Source organism: Amblyomma americanum, chromosome 8 (genome assembly GCF_052857255.1).
Source record: "Amblyomma americanum isolate KBUSLIRL-KWMA chromosome 8, ASM5285725v1, whole genome shotgun sequence".
NCBI classification, from domain to species: domain Eukaryota; kingdom Metazoa; phylum Arthropoda; class Arachnida; order Ixodida; family Ixodidae; genus Amblyomma; species Amblyomma americanum.
The window spans coordinates 59533556-59552537 of record NC_135504.1 but is presented as its reverse complement, the minus strand read 5'-3'; the positions used below and the strand labels follow the sequence as shown (position 1 = coordinate 59552537).

General features: G+C 47.0%; 1 protein-coding gene across 1 annotated transcript; it reads right to left on the bottom strand.

Annotated features, from left to right (window-relative positions):
• Positions 1-3458: 3458 nt before the first annotated feature.
• LOC144100372 (uncharacterized) lies at positions 3459-18560 on the bottom strand. The gene is made up of 3 exons (XM_077633343.1): positions 18445-18560; positions 10037-11920; positions 3459-3836 (listed from the first exon to the last, which is right to left on the bottom strand). Exons 1-3 carry the CDS (start codon positions 18495-18497, stop codon positions 3530-3532), a joined length of 2244 nt encoding a protein of 747 aa, XP_077489469.1. The 5' UTR covers positions 18498-18560; the 3' UTR covers positions 3459-3529.
• Positions 18561-18982: the final 422 nt, after the last annotated feature.

Sequence of the window (18982 nt, the reverse complement as noted above, 5' to 3'; positions counted from 1 at the left end):
TCGCCGAAAGTACGACTGCGCAAACTGCCAAGCATCGCATTACAACAGACCAGCACGCCCGACATCTCCTTGAAAGTCCCTACCGTGTGTCGCCGCGAGAACGACCAGCCATCCGGAACCAATTGGAAGAAATGGTTCGTGACGACGTCATCCAACCTTCAAACAGCCCATGGGCGTCACCAGTTGTTCTAGTGAGAAAGACGGCGCACTCCGATTCTGCGTTGGTAACCACCGCTTGAACAACATAAATAAGAAGGACGTCTTCCCCCTCCCCGCATCGACGACACACTGGATCGGCTCTGCAACGCCAAGTATTTCTCATCGATGGACCTTAAGAGCGGCTACTGGCAAATTGAGGTCAATGAAAGAGATCGCCAGAATACGGCATTCATCACTCCGGATGGGCTCTTTGAGTTCAAAATACGTGATGCCATTTGGCCTCTGCTCCGCACCAGTGATGTTTTAGCGAATAATGGCTACAGTGCTGGCAGGCCTGAAATGGCAAATTTGTCTGGAATATTTAGATGACGTCGTTGCTCTTTCGCCTCCAACTTAAAGGAGCTCCTCAAAAGGCTTCGAACAGTACTAGACGCCATCAAGTCGTCTCCCCTGATTTTGAAAGCAGAGAAGTGCCAGTTTGCCTGTGAAGAGCTGCTGTTCCTAGACCACATCGTTAGTAAGGAGGGAGTACGCCCGGACCCGCAGAAAACAGCTGCTATTGAACAATTTCCACCGCCGGCCGATAAGAAAGTAGTGCACAGATTACTTGGACTGTGCGCATATTGCCGACGATTTGTGAAAAACTTTTCGCGCATCGCCGAGCCCCTGACCCAACTGACGAAGGCCGACGGGCCATTTAAATAGAAAGCGCCACAAGCAGAAGCCTTCAAGGAACTTCAGCGTCGTTTTCAGACCCAACCGATCCTCGCGCATTTTGATGAAATCACCGGTACTCAAGTTCATACCGACGCAAGCAGCGTGGGCCTAGGCGCCGCCCTCGTTCACACAAGCGACGGGCGGGAGAAAGTCATCGCATACAATAGCCGTTCCCTTTCCAAGGCCGAGGCTAACTATTCGACAATTGAGATGGAGAGCCTTGCCATCCTCTGGACTACGTCGAAGTTCCGCCCCTACCTATACGGACTACCGTTCAAAGTGGTCAGCGAACACCACGCGCTGTGCTGGCTTGCCAATTTGAAGGACCCCTCTGGCCGACTCACTCGATAGAGTCTGCGCCTCCAGGAGTTTGACGTCACCGTCGTTTACAAGTTAGGGCGGAAGCACTCTGACGCCGATTGCCTCTCACGAGCCTCTGCATATGCGCAGCCGCCGGACGACGATGAGGACGCCTTCCTAGAGCCCATCAACCCCAGCTCGTTTGCACAGCAGCAACGCTCGAACACCGACCTAAAACGCATCATCGAGTACTTGGAAAGCAAAGTTTCTTCACCGCTCGCTTCATTCAAGCGAGGACTGTCCTCCTTCTGTGTACGGAATGATGTCCTCGTGAAGAACTTCGCCGTTAACAAAACATCCTACCTCCTGATTGTACCTGCTTGTCTCCGCAAATAAGTTCTACAGGCTTCACAAGACGAGCCGACAGCTGTAAACCTCGGGTTTACTCGCACCCTACGCCGCATTCAAGAGAGGTATTACTGGCCCTGACTCTCTGCCGATGTCGCACATTATGTGATAACCTGCCGAGATTGTCAGTGACGAAAGACGCCTCCCACTCGAACAGCAGGATTTCTGAACCCCATTAAACCTCCCTGAAGGCCCATTCAGCAGATTGGCATGGACTTGCTTGGCCCTTTTCCAACGTCAACATTTGGAAATAAGTGGATCATCATAGCGACCGACTACCTGACCCGCTATGCCGAGGCAAAAGCCCTGCCGAGCGGAACAGCAGCAGAAGTCGCCAAATTTGTCGTGAAGTGCATTCTTCTGTGACATGGCGCCCCCGATGGATACAGGAACAGCATTCACGGCGGAACTAACGCAAGCCATACTGCGTTACAGCCAGAACAGCCCCCGGAAGACAACTGCATACCATGCGGCGACCAACGGATTGATCGAGCGCCTGAACAAAACCATCACCGATATATATCGTTGTTCAGGCATCACATTGTGACTGATAATTTCACCACCACATTTGTAATGTAAATGCCGCGTAGCAGTAGTTTATTCAATCATTTTTGCAAATTCATTAAACACACTATCAGAAAAACGACAAAACCGTCCAAAATGTCCGGAAACCTAGGGTATAAACACTCACGAGAAGATTATTAAATTAGAACCGAAAACAGACTTTTTTCAAGTTTTTATCTGAATTCTATAATTGAAGCAGCATTAGGAAATTCAATTTTTAACGATGTAAGCTACAACCATAACTGCGGAGGCGTCTTCTCAATTTTTAATGCAATTTGTTTCCTTGTTATAATTTTGCCGCGATTACGCAGACTTTTGCTCGTGTTATAGTGAGCTCCAGTTTGTTCTTATTCTTGGAATGCATCACATTTTCACGTTTACTTTTTGTTCAGAAGTCTTGTCTGCGCTGCAATGTAAAGGTGACTTGGGCCCCATCGAGATGTTTGACTGCAGCTTTCAGCCAAGGTAACCGCCCAAAATTTCTGGTTAATAAATGATGTTCTAAAGCACTGAGCTCGCGGAGAGCATAAAAGTAGTCTGGCCACCCGCATGCAGGCCCTAATATGCGGGGTTCGATGCGTAGTGTTGCTGTACACCCAACTGTTTTCTAATGGTTACATATGAGCCTAGTTCTGGAGCTCGATATCTGGGATGAAATGTTTGGAAAATAGTTATTTAATCGCAGCTTGAGATGATCGAATGTATTTGCCGTATCTCTTCCGCCAAAGACAACTTCTGGCGCTAAACTAAATCGCAATCATACATTCCCAAAATTCGTGCTCAATAAATGGATACAAAGAAGCATGAGTCGAAAAGTGTGCATGCCTGAACCGAGTTCCAAAATTTATGCTGAGAAGTTCATACAAGCATCTCAGTAAAACACTTAGTGGGGCAAGTTGGTGCATAGCTTCTAGAATTCAAGCGCAACAAAGACAGCAGACAGAGAGGAGAACGACGGGACATGCGCTACTTGCAACACTGTATTCACTTCAGGAACAGCTGCTTAAATAGCCTGTGGGGAGGGTGGAAAACAACAGGTGACTGCTCATGCACGCGATATCAAAGGCGAGAAGGGAAGGAGGGGGCACACTTGTGAGTCATCGGCAAATAAAACGCAATAAAAACTTGCATTATTTCCTATACATCAAGTTTGACGGGATACTAACACAAGCACTCCCACTCTTTCTAATTTGGTGCACCTCTACCTGTTGTTTTCCCCCCTCCCCAGAGGCTATTTAATCAGCTTTTTCTGAAGTGAATAGAGTGTTGCAAGCAGCGCATGTCCCGCCGTTATCCTTTCTGTGCGCTCTTTTTGCTGAGCTGGAATTCTGGATTCATACAAGCATCTCATATCCTCAGAGCACCACAAAGGCCTACGTCGTCACGTCGATGCGGACTTCGGCAGAACGTCGGAGTCCCTGATGTCGTCGAGCATCAGGTACCGCCTGACCACTGGCCAGCAATCCCCAATGTTGTCCAGCTGCGCAAGCCCGTCTTCCCGGGGGTGACACTCCACCCGTGCCCTAACGACGCCGGCGAGCCTCATGAAGTCGTGCATGCCCTGGATGCTCCTCAGGGCCTCCCGAATCAAGAAGACAGCTTGGGCCTGTCTCACAGGAGTGAGCTGTCTGATGCGTTCCGGCAACTCGACGTGTCCAGACACCCGTTCGAGAGCTTGGGCGCCGTATCTGAGGGCGTTGGAAAGGGTGTTTGTTGTATGGTGTTTTATGGCGCGCAAGCAACAAACGCTCTCATACTAAAAACAAAGCTATCAATACCTGGTGAAATTTTTTAGGAAATTTCTAGGCTTTAGGACGTGGCGGTGAAGCAAAAAAATAAAAAGAAATACGAACTAGCATGGCCAATTCGTCTATATATAGAGGTTATATGAAGGTTTTTTCTTGGGCCCTTGGCTCAAGACAAGTTCACTGTCTTTCCAGGCGCTTTATCGAGGCTTCATATAGTTGCGGAAAATTAACGAAGCAAGTGTGGAGTTATGGAAACGGAAATACAGCGACAACCTATACGTTAAAAGTCCAGCTGCAAATGACAGATGTCTGGAGTTTATCGTTCCTGGGTCCTTAGTAAATACAGAAATTTACAGAAGCGGCGTTGATGACTGACTAAACTGAAGAAATTCGTACAATGGGGACTTGAAGCCCCGAAAAAAAAAGGAGCTCAAAAAGAACACGTCGCAACTGAAATAATAGGGCAAGCGATGCGCATCTTGCTGGGGGAAGAATCGGTACGCATTCCCTTCTTCGACAAAATATACGGTACTAATGACAGCTTGAAAAAATGAGCCCAATACCGTGAATATTTTATGCTAGTTACTCAATGTTCTTTGATTGTAACTACCAACAATATCTTTGGTCCATTTCTTCGCTGCGCGCAGCTATAGTTGACTGCTTTCGCTAGGCACCTTGTTAACTATTACGCTTATGATGTTCGGAATTACTATTAGTCACGCTGGTAGCTCGGCGCCTTGAAAGTTGCCTGGTCGTCTTTTAGTATAGTGTGACCAATTAGCGATGCTTGTTAAGACGAAAGCCTTATATGACTCATCAGCAAGGAAGCCAGCGTTGTCGTGGTTCACTACAAAAGTGGTGACGAAAATTCAGCGCGACGTCAGCATGGCCCGGATAGCAGAAGGGACTTCACTGGACCTGAAGTGACGCCAACCAAACCGGAATTGACACCATTAGATAGGGAGTGACGTCAGTTAAACCGGACGTGACTTGGTGGGTTTGTTTAAGCGGTGCTTTATATATGTACGCGTATGTCGAATGGCCTTTCACAAAGGCCCTAACCCTAAGGCCTCCGAACTAGTACCAGTTACTAACTAGTAAACAAAGTGCTGCGAGTTACCCACGAGCACACAAATGCTTTCGCATCCACACATTGTAAGTACTTAAGGGTACTCTCTATTTTTTGTGATTTTGGTGAGTTACGGATGCATTTATTGCCATCGCTGTTTATTTAATCCGGGTGTGCAAGCTACCCAGAATAAAATTTCACTGCGCCCGTGTGTACTGGTGAACGTACTGATTAACAGTGGTGGTTTTCTGTTGGGCAACAGCCTTGTTTTTTTTTCCTTAGAAACTTTCCCTGGCCCAATTCTTTTAGGCTTATTTTTTTGTTAAGTAAGAAACAAACAATGCAGTTTCTAATGCATATGATCGGCATTTAACGCTCTCTAAACACAAGCAATTTCTGCTTGCAGTTCTGTTCATAAATGTTTGCAATGAAAGTGCGCCCAACTTCGCACTGAGCAAAGGCTTTTGTCAGGCTTCTTGCCTCTGGCTTTGCTCCAGTTTGTGTCATCAGAATGATATTAAAAAATGTTGTGATGGAAGTCAATGTGATTTCCTGCCTGCCCGATTATCGTCAGCAGGCGGCCTAAACACTTACACACGCTTTCTGTGAATCTAGAAATCAGCCCGAACACAGCGTTTTTTTTAACGACACCACGAAACTCACCAACGTTCGCAGACATAAACCGGGTCTCTTGAATACGCCATGATCACCCATGCATCGTCTTCTTATAGTATCTGCAGCAGGTGCTACCCCGTGGTCGTTCGCATAGGCACGAAGAGCTAGCAATCTCCCGGTTCACTCAGTAGAAAGCAGTCTTATCTTAGACACCACTGGAATCTTCGACGATTTGGCAAGCGGCCCTACAATGGCTGTTCAATCGAACAGTTTACTCAAATATTTCCAAACACATTAAACTTTATCGTGTATATAGGCTGCCGTCTTGATTAAGGGATCTAAAACTTCCATTTTTTTCTATCACTACAGCCTCAAGGGCTCAACTTAATTTTCTCAGCGGGAAAGAAGCATTGGCGTTGTTTAACGTCACTACTTAGCGTTATGTTAATATGTCCGGGCCTGCCGCAGGACGGGAAGAAATGCTGAAATCCTTGTCCTCCCTTTTATTCGGCCAGAGTTACTTGTTGAATGCCTCACCTAACTTTGTTTTTGTGATTAAAACTTCAGTTCTTTCAACTAAGAGCCAAAAGGAACCAATCCAAGGTCCGCCTAAAAGGCACGTGTTTCTACCAGGCGTGGGCTGTCCGTAAACAGGTGCGTAAAAACGTGGTATTATCTGCAGATCCTGTCTGGAACACAGCTTCACTTCCTTGAAAGGTAAATTACTTTCTCATATTGCGGAGGGCGCAGTACTAGACAGAGCACGTGGGGGCATATAGGGTTTCGAATGTGTATAGGGGGCAGTTCTTGGGCCGGTTGTGGAAGAGGAGAGCACCACGCGTTCCAGAGCAGACAAAAAGAAATCGAACAAAACTTAGACCAGCATTTAATGTAGACATTGTAAAATATACTTGGCTATATGTGGTGTTGCGTTGTGTTTTAATTTATGGCGCGTAAGTGCGTAAGGCTATCAGGCACCAAAAACCAGGTAGTGATGTATGTATTCTGTTAAAAAAAATCAACCGTACTACGCCCACTGAAAGACGAAGGTCCCTAGCATATATCTCTCAAGTTAACCCTGTCAAGGGCCAACCGCAGCCACCGTACCGCCGAAACCTTCCTGATTTTAGCGCCCACATGACACTTGCTGGCCCGTACTGCGCTTGCATCATCTTGTAAACGATTAACGCGTCTAAACATATGACTTTTTCTTCCATCAAGTTTATAAAGTCAAATGACCATTGTAAACATGCGTTTCAACTCAACAAGAACCACAGGTAGAAATTAATGTGTTTTCGCAGAAAACGGTGTAAAAAATGTTTCCATTGGATATGCTTGACATAAAATTTTGTCGTGCTGGATGAACACGAAGTTTCGCATAATAATGACGCCACAATGCGAAGGCAGCATACAGTAACAATAAAGAAACACCCTTCATGTCCACATGACGAATTCGCCCAAAATAGACACTACTACGTGGAGCTGGCTCGTCATTTGGGTGTGCCACTCAGTCAACAACTGGCTTTTTTTTTTAGCTTTATACTGGCTTTATACCTTTATACGTTCTTTATGAGGCATGTTTACCTTATCAAACATTTAGCACGTGTAGAGAAGGTCCGGGAGGCAATCTGAGCACCAAAAAACAACTACAAATAGGATAATACACCTGAATGGCTGCGACCGAGCCAAAGCTGTTATAGGTTCAAGATAACAGTGTTAATTACTCGATTTAATAAGTACAGTAACGTTTAGAACATATCTGGATCAAATCATAGGAAACATTTCTAGTGGTCACAGCCAGAGTTTACTGAAGCAAAATCCGCGATCATTGGTTTGTTCGTTAAATTGGCCGGTATCACAAAAGAAAAGCTCACTGGAGAGAAATACGTTGCAGAACGATGAGATTCCTCCTAAACTCCGTGAGGCTGACTGTATGCACGCGTCTCTCAAATTTGAGCAGTTTCGCGACTTCCATGTTCGTTCAGCTCCAATTCGTAATGCTGTTTATTCCTTGTCGTATCATGAGTATTGGAGAATGGCGCTTGCAAGAGGATGACGACCTGGGAGAGTTTGAGGGGCTCCGTATCTGTACCTAAAACGTAAACTAACTAGAACGCACTCGAGTATCTCCCCATTTACTTTTTATAGAATTTGTCGGTTCAAGCTGATGAACAGCACTTAGTTGCGGCAGACCATAAAAGAGCTGCTTGCACTCGATTGCCGCAATATGCACGTTTCTTTTTTACTCCTGCCTGGAGAGTTTTCTATCTTTTACTAATATCTCGAGTAATGGCTCGATTCGTTTCTTTTCCAACTGTACCATTATGCCAATATTTCCAACTCCAAATCGCCGACACCTCCAGCTTTGTCGGGAGCCCCCAGGGCTTCGTTTTGCTACTATTTTTCATTTATTTAAAAAACAACATTTGAAACCGCGCTGCGGTGCCCTTTTTCACAGGCGACTTCATTTTATACCTCCCTCTATGATGTGGAGCATCATTGCACCCTGCGGGACTTTCATGGGTTTCAAAGTGGTCTCAGGCCTGGCAGATCTCCTCAAGTACCTCTAAGCGTTCAGAAATGTTAACAACGCCCAAAACATGCTTTCTTAATCAGTCATACAAAATTAACGGACAGGTATTAGCCCAAAAATTGAGTACAAATACTTGGGAATTGTATTTAACAGGAACTTAAGTTAGAGCTCACATATCGGGCGCATAGTCGAGCACAAGTGCACTGAGAGTGAACTTAAAGTGCACAATAGTTCAGGGGGCACTTTGTTGACCTAAAGTGCGATGAGGCGAAAGCCTTTAGCGCGGTGTTGCTGCTTGAGTCACTGATGTGTGGCTAAGATGTTGATTAGGTACTCAATTGTAACTATATATTCGTTGGCACGAAGTAGCGTAGTCACTAGCACGCTCCGGTGCGGAACGGAAGGCTGGTTGTTCCAATCCCACCGTGCGCAAGGATTTTTTTTCACATAGAGTTGACGTCATTTGATTAACAGCTATAGTGTGACAGATTTCACGAACGGACGGATGGACGGAACCAAGCATTAAGCTGATGCCGACGCATTCGTTCATTGGTCTTCTGTCGCTGTGTAGCTCAGGAAGTCGTACGCGTGCATTTTCCCGCATTCTTAGACTCCATTGAAGCGAGCGCTAGGAGGGAGGTTGCGCGGCACCCGACTAGGTCGACAGCTGCGAGGCGTCTGGCGCGCGCGCCGGTGGCACCACCTCGCGCAAGCGCAGTGAACCACTAGCGGCGCAAGAGCGTAAAAGACGGACGGACGGACGGACGGACAGGGTCATGGCCGCGAGTATGAACCATTAAAGGCTTTCGCCTTAACCTGCTGATGTCGTTTGGGATCCGCGCACCAAACTAGGTATAAATCGTTTTTGTTTGTGCTTTATGGGGCGTAACATCCCAAAGCGACTCAAGCCATGAGGGGTTAGAGTTGCTTGAAATGCATGGTAGGTAATAGCGAAAGAGAAGTCGAAGGACAAGGCACCACGAGGACCAGAGCTATTCGATATCGATGCTAAACAATGAAAAATGCCCACGGTTGTTGACCGCAGGAGATCAACAACTCGGAGCTAGGGATGGCTAACGGATAGTTCACCGCCAGGGACGCCAGGTGTTTTTGTAGGTACAAGGCGACTATGTGCGGCCAGTTGTCCCTCTCGGAAACGATTATGCGGAATGGAATGCCGCCTTTATGGTTTTTTGTCGTGAAGAATGCAGCCAGAGGGAGGCCTTTGGAATTCTTGACACCACTCACCAGCTACTCTAGGTTATGACGACGGCGGAGCAGCGCTCGTCCATGTAGTGCCTTGTCCTTCGTTTTTTCTTGCACCATTACCTACCATGCATCAGGATATGAGGGATGCCGTAGTGGAAGGCTCCGGAATAATTTCGACCGCCTGGGTTTTTTTAACGTGCACTGTCATTGAACAATACACGGGCCTCTAGCCTTTAGCCTTCATCGAATTGCGACCGCCGCGGCGGGGAAAATCGTATTCAATGAATGCAAAAGAAGGCACTTCGATTGAACCCATATGGAAACCACGCTCCCATCACTAGTTTACTGAGGCCATCTGAACTCCAACCCCTTGAACTGTATACTTTTGACAAAGACTGCACATCGATGTATGCTTGCACCACTCCAGCCTTTGCTATCAAAAGGCGGCTGCCTGTTCTGAATAAAATAATTTTTTATGTTGCCGACATTAGCTTTCTCCTCTCTTATATGACGCGCCTCATTCCCCACATTCCTTCCCTGTAAAATTAAGAATGAGAAACCAAGAATATCGCTTGAAAATAAGCCGGGCAGTAAACTCCGACACTTTGTGACCGCTTTCAGCAAAAATGAGCAAATATGGTAGCCCTCTGTGACCCCCCACACCTTAACTGAGCAGTTACCAAGCTATACCTTGCTTTCGACACGTGTGCTCACCTGTTCCGTCGAACGCCGCTGGCAAATTCAGCAGCCCGCGCGAGCAGATCAGAATTCCGGCGAGCCGTGTCCCGAACCACGAACCATTCTTTGCTGAGGTCGCCGTCGACGCCTCCAGCCAAGCTAACGTTGAGCACGGCGTAGTTGTGCTCGATTCCGGCGTACAAACTTCGAACGAAGGCGCCGTAGTCCGCGAGAGGCTGGCTCGACAAATCCAAGGTGTGGATGTTGTGACCAGTCTTTAAAACGCCGGCAAGAGCCTGTAAGTTTCTCCCATCAATGTCTCCGGATGAAATGGAAAGTTGTCTAACAGTCGTGTTTAGAGACAGCGATTGAATAACCTCGCTCCAGAATTCTTCCATATTGAAAAACTCATCGCCTGTCAAACACATGACGTGAATATGCAGGGCCGTAAGCACTCGCGAATTTCTAATGCAGGAGGAGACGGCTGAACTGGTCCTTGTGTCTAGGTGGTGATGCCAGATGACCAGCTTTGCCGAGGTGATGTAAGCCAGAGTAGGGAAGTGTTCAACAATTTCTAAAAATGCGTACCGGTCATTTCCATCGGTCAGAAAACCATAAAACTGCCAGGATTCCTCCCGTACTCGGTGTTCGTAGAATACAGAGGTCTTAAAGCAAACCTTTGGTCCTGCTCCGATTTCAGTGACCATCTTCTGCATTGTTCGAAACAGGTTGTACGACCCTAATAACACTTCAGGGTTACGGAATTCGATGGTTATCTTCCGAAAAGGCTCAGATGCCAAAGATGTCAAAAACTTTATCCACTGGTCTGGCCTCCAAACATCGATGGGAAGCGTGAATTCAACAAGCGTCCAGTTCCTCGTTAGCGCTTGAAGCCAGCTGTCAAACAAGACGTGACGTCTGAATCGATGGTGTCTTATCAGGCGCTGTAGATTGAAGCACCGCAGGGTATGGTTATCTTTTATAACCGTTTTTACTGCCAAAGAAATTTCTTTGTCGACCACAACGCTGCGTAGAGTCACACAAGTTAGAGTCCTGTTCTTCTGGAGGCACTCGAGGAGAAGCAGGGCGACTTTTCTTTTAATTCGACCCTCTCCGGCCACGATCAGAGATGTTAAGGTGGTGTTGGAGAGCAGGCGATCTTGAAACATTTCTCGCTGAATGCTCAGGGCATTGTTCAAAAGCGATGGGCAGAATGAGAGCTTTTTGAGCTGCCTGCTTTTCATAACGGCTGGCAAAAGCACACTGGGATCGCGGTCCGACATATATACAGAAGATATATCAATAACCGTGAGCGAAACCATCCTTCTGAGCAGGATCGACAGCGGATGCAAGAGAAATGCGGAAGATTCCAAGGACGAACTGAATACAAGCTCATGCACGGGCCGTAGAGAGGGTAAAATATCTAGACATGTTTCGGGTGTACTATCGCCCCAGGTTATCTTCAACGTTTTCACAAATGCGTTTCTCCGTAGGGCTTCGAAAACTATTGTCGAGTGCGCGCCAAAGACGTCTCCATTTACTTCCACGACGGCTACACACCTATGTGTCTTCAAAAGGCAGTGCACAAGCGTGGCGCCTCGCCGCAACAAATCTTCGTCGGGGTTCACTCGGAACGATTCTGAGGTGTCTACCAAGGACAGGAGCGCGCTTTGTTTCGGATGCTGGCGCAGCTCTAAACACACCTGAGAGAGAAACTCGTTCCATAGTGAAAGGTAGTGGAAGATATGACAAGTTTGACTTGTTTCCATTGTGCATGGTGCCCTGAAGTCAATAATAGCCGATGTGAAAGGGCTCCGGACGCCTTCCAAGCTGACCAAGAGAACGTCGGGCTGATCATCTGGTGCAGGCCCTACAGGCAGCACCACGTCGCCCGTAGCTCCTTCGTCAATCGGCGTTCGTCTGCGCAAAGAAAAGCAAGGTGTTAATTTTATGGAGTCAAAAAAATATTTGGCGCTTTACGAGTGGTCCAAGGCTCGAAAACGTCCGATAATTTTTATTTCGTCTACTTCAGTCCACCGAATCCACAGGAGACCGCATGTTTAAAAAAAATATGACGGATGGTTAAGCGTGGTTACACCAAATACGACTTAGGGGCGGTAGCACTTTAGTTATCACTTTCGGTTTCGGCTTAGGTTGGTTTTTCAAGATCATGCATGCTTCCGACAAACATCGGCGATATCGGTGAGTGATGGTCTTAGTGCTAGCGCACTTAAACTGTAGGGGACAGTTAAAATCCCCCTTACGGGTATCACGAGATAGTGATAAAGAGATAATGCCCATGTGTGCAGAATTGATCATTCAGTCAGTCATGGAATGAATCAATCGGCTATTTTATTTCCAATAAAAAAAATATGAGGGTTGGTCAAGTAAAAAAGTCTAAAGAATATCTACTTGAAACAGCCCAATCCCTCCGTGCGAAACATAAGCCAAAAACTTTAAGCACTTAGGATCCACATACTGTTAAATTTCTCTGCACAAATGAGCCATCAAGAAGCATGTCAAGCGCTGCAGTCCGTAATTAATTAACACACTATAAAAAGAAGCACGTCAAGCGATAATTCGTAGATCCCTGGGGTCCTAATTCCACTCTTGGAGAATTGGTGTAGCAGTTAAGCAACGCGACAGTGCCCCGCGATAACAGGTACTGCCACTGGTGGGGCTTTGACACCCAAGTTGCTATTCTCGAGCATCCCGCGTCGACAGACAGCCAGTGGCGAAATCGGCGAGTGGGGCCTTAGTGCTATTGCACTAAAGAATAATAATTCTCCGCATGGAGCATCCGTGGTTTATTTTTAATGCGCGCAATAATTTGCCAAGGTAATCTAAAGTCTTTGGTAATTATATGTTATAACTCTTTCTCTTTATCCTATTCCCAGCATTCGAACAACGTTATTTTTATTTTCGACGGCTGGGGCAGTGGAGCATGCCTGTTGAATGAACCTGTGACAGTGACCCGAATTCACTAGGCATCCGGAAACGAATCTCCTCTGCTTACGCCGACGGGGGTTTGAATCTTCGTTAAGATAAAGTTTCGTGCTAAATATCGTCGCAGTAACAACGCTATGGCACCCCAGTTGACTTTCGTCACGCGGCTAAAGGTCGCCCTAACCTCCTGCAACCTCCGCTGCTACGGAAACAGAGTTACACAATTCTTGTTAGGTCATCCCGCGTTTGCCATATGCAATTTGCAATTTAAATAGTCAGCGCCTGGTTATCGCCAATCCCCCTTGTGGGTATGTGCCATTTTGTGAGGGGAACAACAACAACAACGACTGTAGATTAGTAGGTGTCACACCACTCTTCCTGCTCCGACACAGTCTCATCCTATTGATTCCAGTCCTTCATGCGGTCTCAGACTATTGATTCCAGTTCTGCCCTTTTTGACACGCTGTAGAATTATCTTCACTGCATAAAAAACTGCACAGGAATTTTCGTCCTCGCTTTAAATGCCTGAAGACTGTAGTGTGAGTACAATGGGTGCATCGAGACAGTAATGCTAGTTTTATACTCCCGGGCTAACATCGAAAAAGCACGCATTGAGCTCATAAAGTAAATTATCCGAGCACAGAATTGATAATGATGATCGCCTACACGAATCTGTCTTATATCCGGCCGTGCGCGCGGCCATGCTGAAAATTATGTGTACTAATGGCGATACAAAAGCCAGTGGTATAGCTGCTCGTAGCCAATTTCACGGGTGGAAAATAGCAAATCGTACACGTGACTGTTACCGACGCCTGAAGCTCTCAACTGTGGATCAAAACCACAGGCGGCAGGGAAATGGCAGTCTTCCAGTGCCTTCCTTTTGTTGTTATTTTTCGCAGCTTTCCGCATATCACGAAAGGCGCCTGCTAAGATTTAACTGCTTTCATACTCGCATTGCGCTGCCAAAGTGTGAAAACAACCCGACAGGTAACTAAGCTGGAAACCGGAAGTGAACACATCAGTGGTCACGGCGGCGACGCGCAATTGCGACGGTACGACGCGACGGTTTGAAGCCTCGCAGCCGGAGAGGACGGCCGCTCCAGCAGACTACGTGGGCCACCTCGGTCCCGCCACCTTGAGGCGTAGTCACCACCGCACACCAGCTTTTCTGCAAACTGACAGCCGTGGCAGGTGGTAGCTAAATTACAGTGTTCTAGAAAAAGTGGTAGTGCGAAGAGTGAAGCGGGTTTCGATGGAAGGCGCTGAAGCAAAAAAAAAAAAAAGCGGTTGGCCGCGCGCGGCGCTGCCGTTAAATACTGGAGGGGAAAAGCCGGCCGTCTGCGTTGCTGCGTCGTTGCATTCAGCGAGTTTTAGCGTTGTCGTTGGAAAAGGGTGGCGCTTTAAGCTCGTTGGGATAATAAAAGCGGGTACGCGCTTCCCTCGGAGACAAACATACGCAGAAAGTCTACAAAACGCGGCTACTACTGCACACCCAGCCGACCGCGAATATTTCGCCTGAGTGGGGCACCCCGAAGATGCATTGCCAACCAAAGGCACATAAAGCAAAAAGCCGTCGGGGGCAGAGAAAGCGCACTGCAGAGCAAGTAGGCAGCCAGCGAACGCGGGCAAAGTTGACGAACAGTTACAAGAGATGAGGAGTGAATCTCGAGCAGGAGGTGAAAGAAGATTGGCTAAATGAAATGGAGGTGAAACCACTCGGCAATGGCACGAAACGAGGCTAAAGCAAGAATGAAAAGGTGTGGACGAGGAGAGAAATGAACTAAAGAGGTGTTAGAGAAGATAAAGTGAAACGTTACTCGGTTACGAAGGACGCCGTAGCCACTCTGGATAATTTCTAACCCCTGGGGTACGTTCTCTGTGTGCACTGGCATCGCACAGTACACGTACGCGTGCCATTATAGCACTTCGCCTCCATCGAAATATGCGACCACTGTGGCGTGGATGATCCAACCCCAATCTTTCGGGCCAGCAGCCGAGCGCGCACTACAACCATAGGTCAGCCATCAAGGCGGCAAAAGAAAAGGGACGCGCAAAAAAATACAATGAAACAAGTGTTAATTAAGCAGGAAAAAGAAGGCAGTAAATAAAACTATGGGAAGAGACAGTTTACAGACCTAGCTACGTCCGCCGACGCAGGCGGAAACGATATTTCCCTTTCTATTCAATGAGAGAGAGAAACCTGATGCGGCAGAAGTAATTTGAACGGTTTCAGTTATTTCTTTGGTAAGGCGGCCACTATTCGTGATCACTGAGCAGCTCTCAAAGACTGGCAGGCAGCCGCAGTCTCTGCAGTGACACCGTTAAGGCGTCCGCCACGGTAACTTTAAATCACTCTTTCCATCGCTTGAGCGCCAGTACAAAGTGGAAACGGGGCAGTTTTCTGCATATGTGTATTATGTGAAAATTACAGCTGTTATTTTATTAGAGCATATGTCCCATCTGAGAATGTATGTACGTCCAAGCCCGAAATGAATGCTCTATTGAAAGCGGAAGTTCGTTGCGTTGTTAACTGCATCAAAATTAGCATTTTATAATTCTAAAATTGCATTCATTTGGCTTGTGGTTACGTTAACCTTAAACCTAAATTTGAAAATTAGTTATAAGATTAAGCAGGAGCGAAATAGAACTCACTTATAAAGTCTGCATTAAGCAGTAGTGAAACAGAAACCATTGAGAAGCGAGTATTACAAGAACCAGTAACAGTATGAGTGCCATTATGAATAATGGCGCAACCTATTTAAGTGAACTTGAAGAAAGAATAAGCACTGACACCATGCGTAGAAAATCGCGCACTATAAGGCTATTTGCATGAATGCATAAAATCGCACACTATAAGGTGATTTGCATGAATGCATGAATGGCCTTCGTTAAATAGTGGGCACCTTACTGCCATGCAGCTGATGCTTAATCCGCCCGTTACATCAGCCATGAAATATCCAAAAATGGAAGGGTAGCTGTAAAATCTCCTAGTAACGTTGTGAGAACACCTTGAGCGCATCATATCTCAATAGCACTATAAAACTTCAAATCTACATTCAGAACGGTGGTGAATTATTGCATAGGAAAAAATAAAGGATCCGGTGTCCTGTGTTGTGAACCTCAACGAGTGAGCGAAACAGTAAAAGGCACTTGCGGACTCTTCGTTCAAGCGCAATCCTATTTCGTCTCGAATATATTCCACCTGACCTTCTTGAAAAATAAATGAAACAAAACCGCCGAAAAACCAAGAATGGCAGTTGCCTTTTTTTCAAATAGGACAAACTTGGAGCCAAAAGTTGTAGGTTATGTTTTACCATTCCAAGGGCTGCCCAGGATATCCTAGGGGGTGACGTACGTCGAAGGGGGAGTTAATTTTTGGGCATTGTTCCTCTTCAATGCAAAATAAAAAGAACAAATTGCGGCAATGACAGAGCGATATATTGGTTTCACATAACGCAACGCAAGGATTAAGCCGCTTAGGTGCTTGTGAGCGATGAAAATTAATTTCTCCAGTGACAGAAAGGAACGCCGGGCTAATTTTCGAGGTAGCGGCCGCCTTACCTTGCTTCCCGTTGGCGCCGTCCCTGAAACACAGACACTGATTTCCCTTTGAAAGGTTAAAAATAATTATGCATTCATATTGTGCATCTTCATTGCCAGCCAAGTGGTGATGCATTAAAAAACGTGATACTTATGTGATAACGCCATAAAAAACAGGGCGACTGTCCTATCGGCCCGCGCCGACAGGACAGTCGTAGCCGTGTCGTAGCCGCGCAGCGTGCGTACCGAAGACGCGCTGTTTCTGCTCCAGCAGACTACGCCAGCGCCGCGCCGCGGCAACCGCTTCTAGAACCTCACGTGGGAGAGCGCCACTTTGTCCACTACAAAACCTTCTAGAACACTGTAGTTAAATCAATGGTTTGCCGAAAGAAGTTGCTCGGGAAGAGCCGTCCTGGTCACACAGGCCCCACCAGTGGCAGCACCTGCCGTCAAAGGGCAGTGGCGCATCGCTTAACCGCAGCACCACTACGCCAGAAGAGTATAAGTGTGAAAGTAGGGAACTACCAATTACGTTTATAGGGGCATTGGCCCATTAATGCAATCGCGCCATACCCTTAGGGCAGAGCTTCGTTGTCTCCTCCAGTATTTTACTTGAAATGATCGCACTAGGATGAGCCGGCACTATAGCATGCCTAGTTCTAGAAGCAAGTCTGTCTCAGTAACTCTCTGTAAGCCGGCTTTTCTTATCTCCTTGCACATTGCAAATAGTGAATATTTTATATGCGATAGTTTAAGGCTACAGCCATATCAATGAAAGGTCGCTGAAACCTCAATCTTTGTCAGATATAAGGACCGACGGCTGATGTTTTCACCGACCCGATATTGCATGCCCCACTGGCACGCCGTAAGGACTCTTTCATATGTGTGCAAGCCATGTAAGAACACCTCCACTAGACTGTTCCGAAAGAAGCAGATAGGTTTGGCGACCGCCTCCTAAGCGCTTTCGCCGGTTGCAAAGGAAAATCGTACAAATGACGTAGCGAAACCAAGAAGTGCCTCTTTGAAAGATTTAGAGAGCTTTCCAAAGACGCTTCCTAGTAACAAGGTAACCATGTGGGCTAGTTGGTGTGTATCAGACATAACTTCACCAGCGAAAGAACGGGACACCAGGAGAAGAAGAAGACAGGACAACGCTTCCTAGTCTTAGCAATATGATCGCTCTTGGCTGTTTACCACTAAAGGTGCAAGAGCGTTGGAGGTGAGTTACGAACTCCCTGCATCTGTTCGCCACAAGTCCCACAACAGGTTTTGCTCATCTGCCTGCATATTATGGCGAGGTCCACGGAGATAACTGACTCAGATTTGGCGGGCTACGGCAGGCCAATTAGTACATGATGATAGTGAATTTTTATGCCGCAAGGGCATCTGCGGCCAAAGAGCGCCACGGCACAAGGTATTTTCGTTTGCTCAAGATGGTTTCAAAGGCCCATTTCCCATCTTTTCACCGTGTTTAAGCCGAGCACCAGGCCAGGAGAAGGTTGTACTCATTGGATCACCGGTGGGTTCCCGGCGGCAATGGGGATCGAGCCCCGTACCTCCCGCATGCGAGGCGGATGCTCAACCATTAGGCCACTGCTGCGGTCCCAGTTAGTACATACCGGCAGGTACAATATTTTTGGGAGGCTCGAAACTAAAAGATCAAACCGAAGGGCAGCTTTTTAAGCAAAAGAAAGTCATCCGCTCTCGCGGTCACACGGCGAATTTCTCGCAGCCGCAGGTGTTCGCAATCTGATTCCTCCGACAAACCGCACTATTTCACTCCCACAGCCACGGAGCGACTTGACTGGAGGCAAGGTAACCGCCTCCGCATTCGACCGCCATGTTTATGTTTAGCCGTGGTTACACTGCGCAGGCATGTCAAGCTGCAGACGTCAGCCGAATATCATTTACTAAGAGGGCACAGGCTCGAAACCATGTGGGCATCCTAGGAAACGTACCTTCCATGCCTGTCTTCCGGCGCACACCAGCCGACACATCGAGCCATGGCCATTAATCCAGAGATAGTCTTCTTTTTTATCTTAAATTGAAGCAAGCAGGTGTCACACGTAGGAGGGGTACGGCTGCAGAAACACGGTCAGATATTCCAGCGCTAAGTGAATAAGTTCGGACAGTTGTTGCGAATCAAGAACAGATCGCATAATTCTGTATACGTTTCAGTGAGCACACAAGAAACTTCATTTTAAAACCCCTCTATAAACATGCAAGCTGTATTTTAAATGGGTGATGGTCGTGATCGATGACGTCAATTTGGTTGGTGGGTAATGTGTAGCTTTGACATGGTGCATCTTTGATGGTATTTGTGAATAAGTAGCACGGTTGAACGTCACCGCTTGTGGTGTTCAATTATTCCCTGTTAACGTCTTTTTTGGAGTGCAGTCGTTAATGAGCAGGCATGGAGGCAATGCGGAGCCGGGGTGAGAAATAGGCATACGTGAAGCATATAGAAAACTGTCACCTCTAAAAATACCCATGAAA

Excerpts from the sequence above, each read along its gene's own strand:
- LOC144100372 (XM_077633343.1), bottom strand. The coding sequence starts at position 18,497 with ATGGCCATGGCTCGATGTGTCGGCTGGTGTGCGCCGGAAGACAGGCAT. Across the intron at positions 11,921-18,444 it reads CCGGAAGACAGGCATGGAAG|ACGAACGCCGATTGACGAAG; the intron begins GTACGTTTCCTA and ends TTCTTTGCGCAG. Across the intron at positions 3,837-10,036 it reads AGCGGCGTTCGACGGAACAG|ATACGGCGCCCAAGCTCTCG; the intron begins GTGAGCACACGT and ends CAACGCCCTCAG.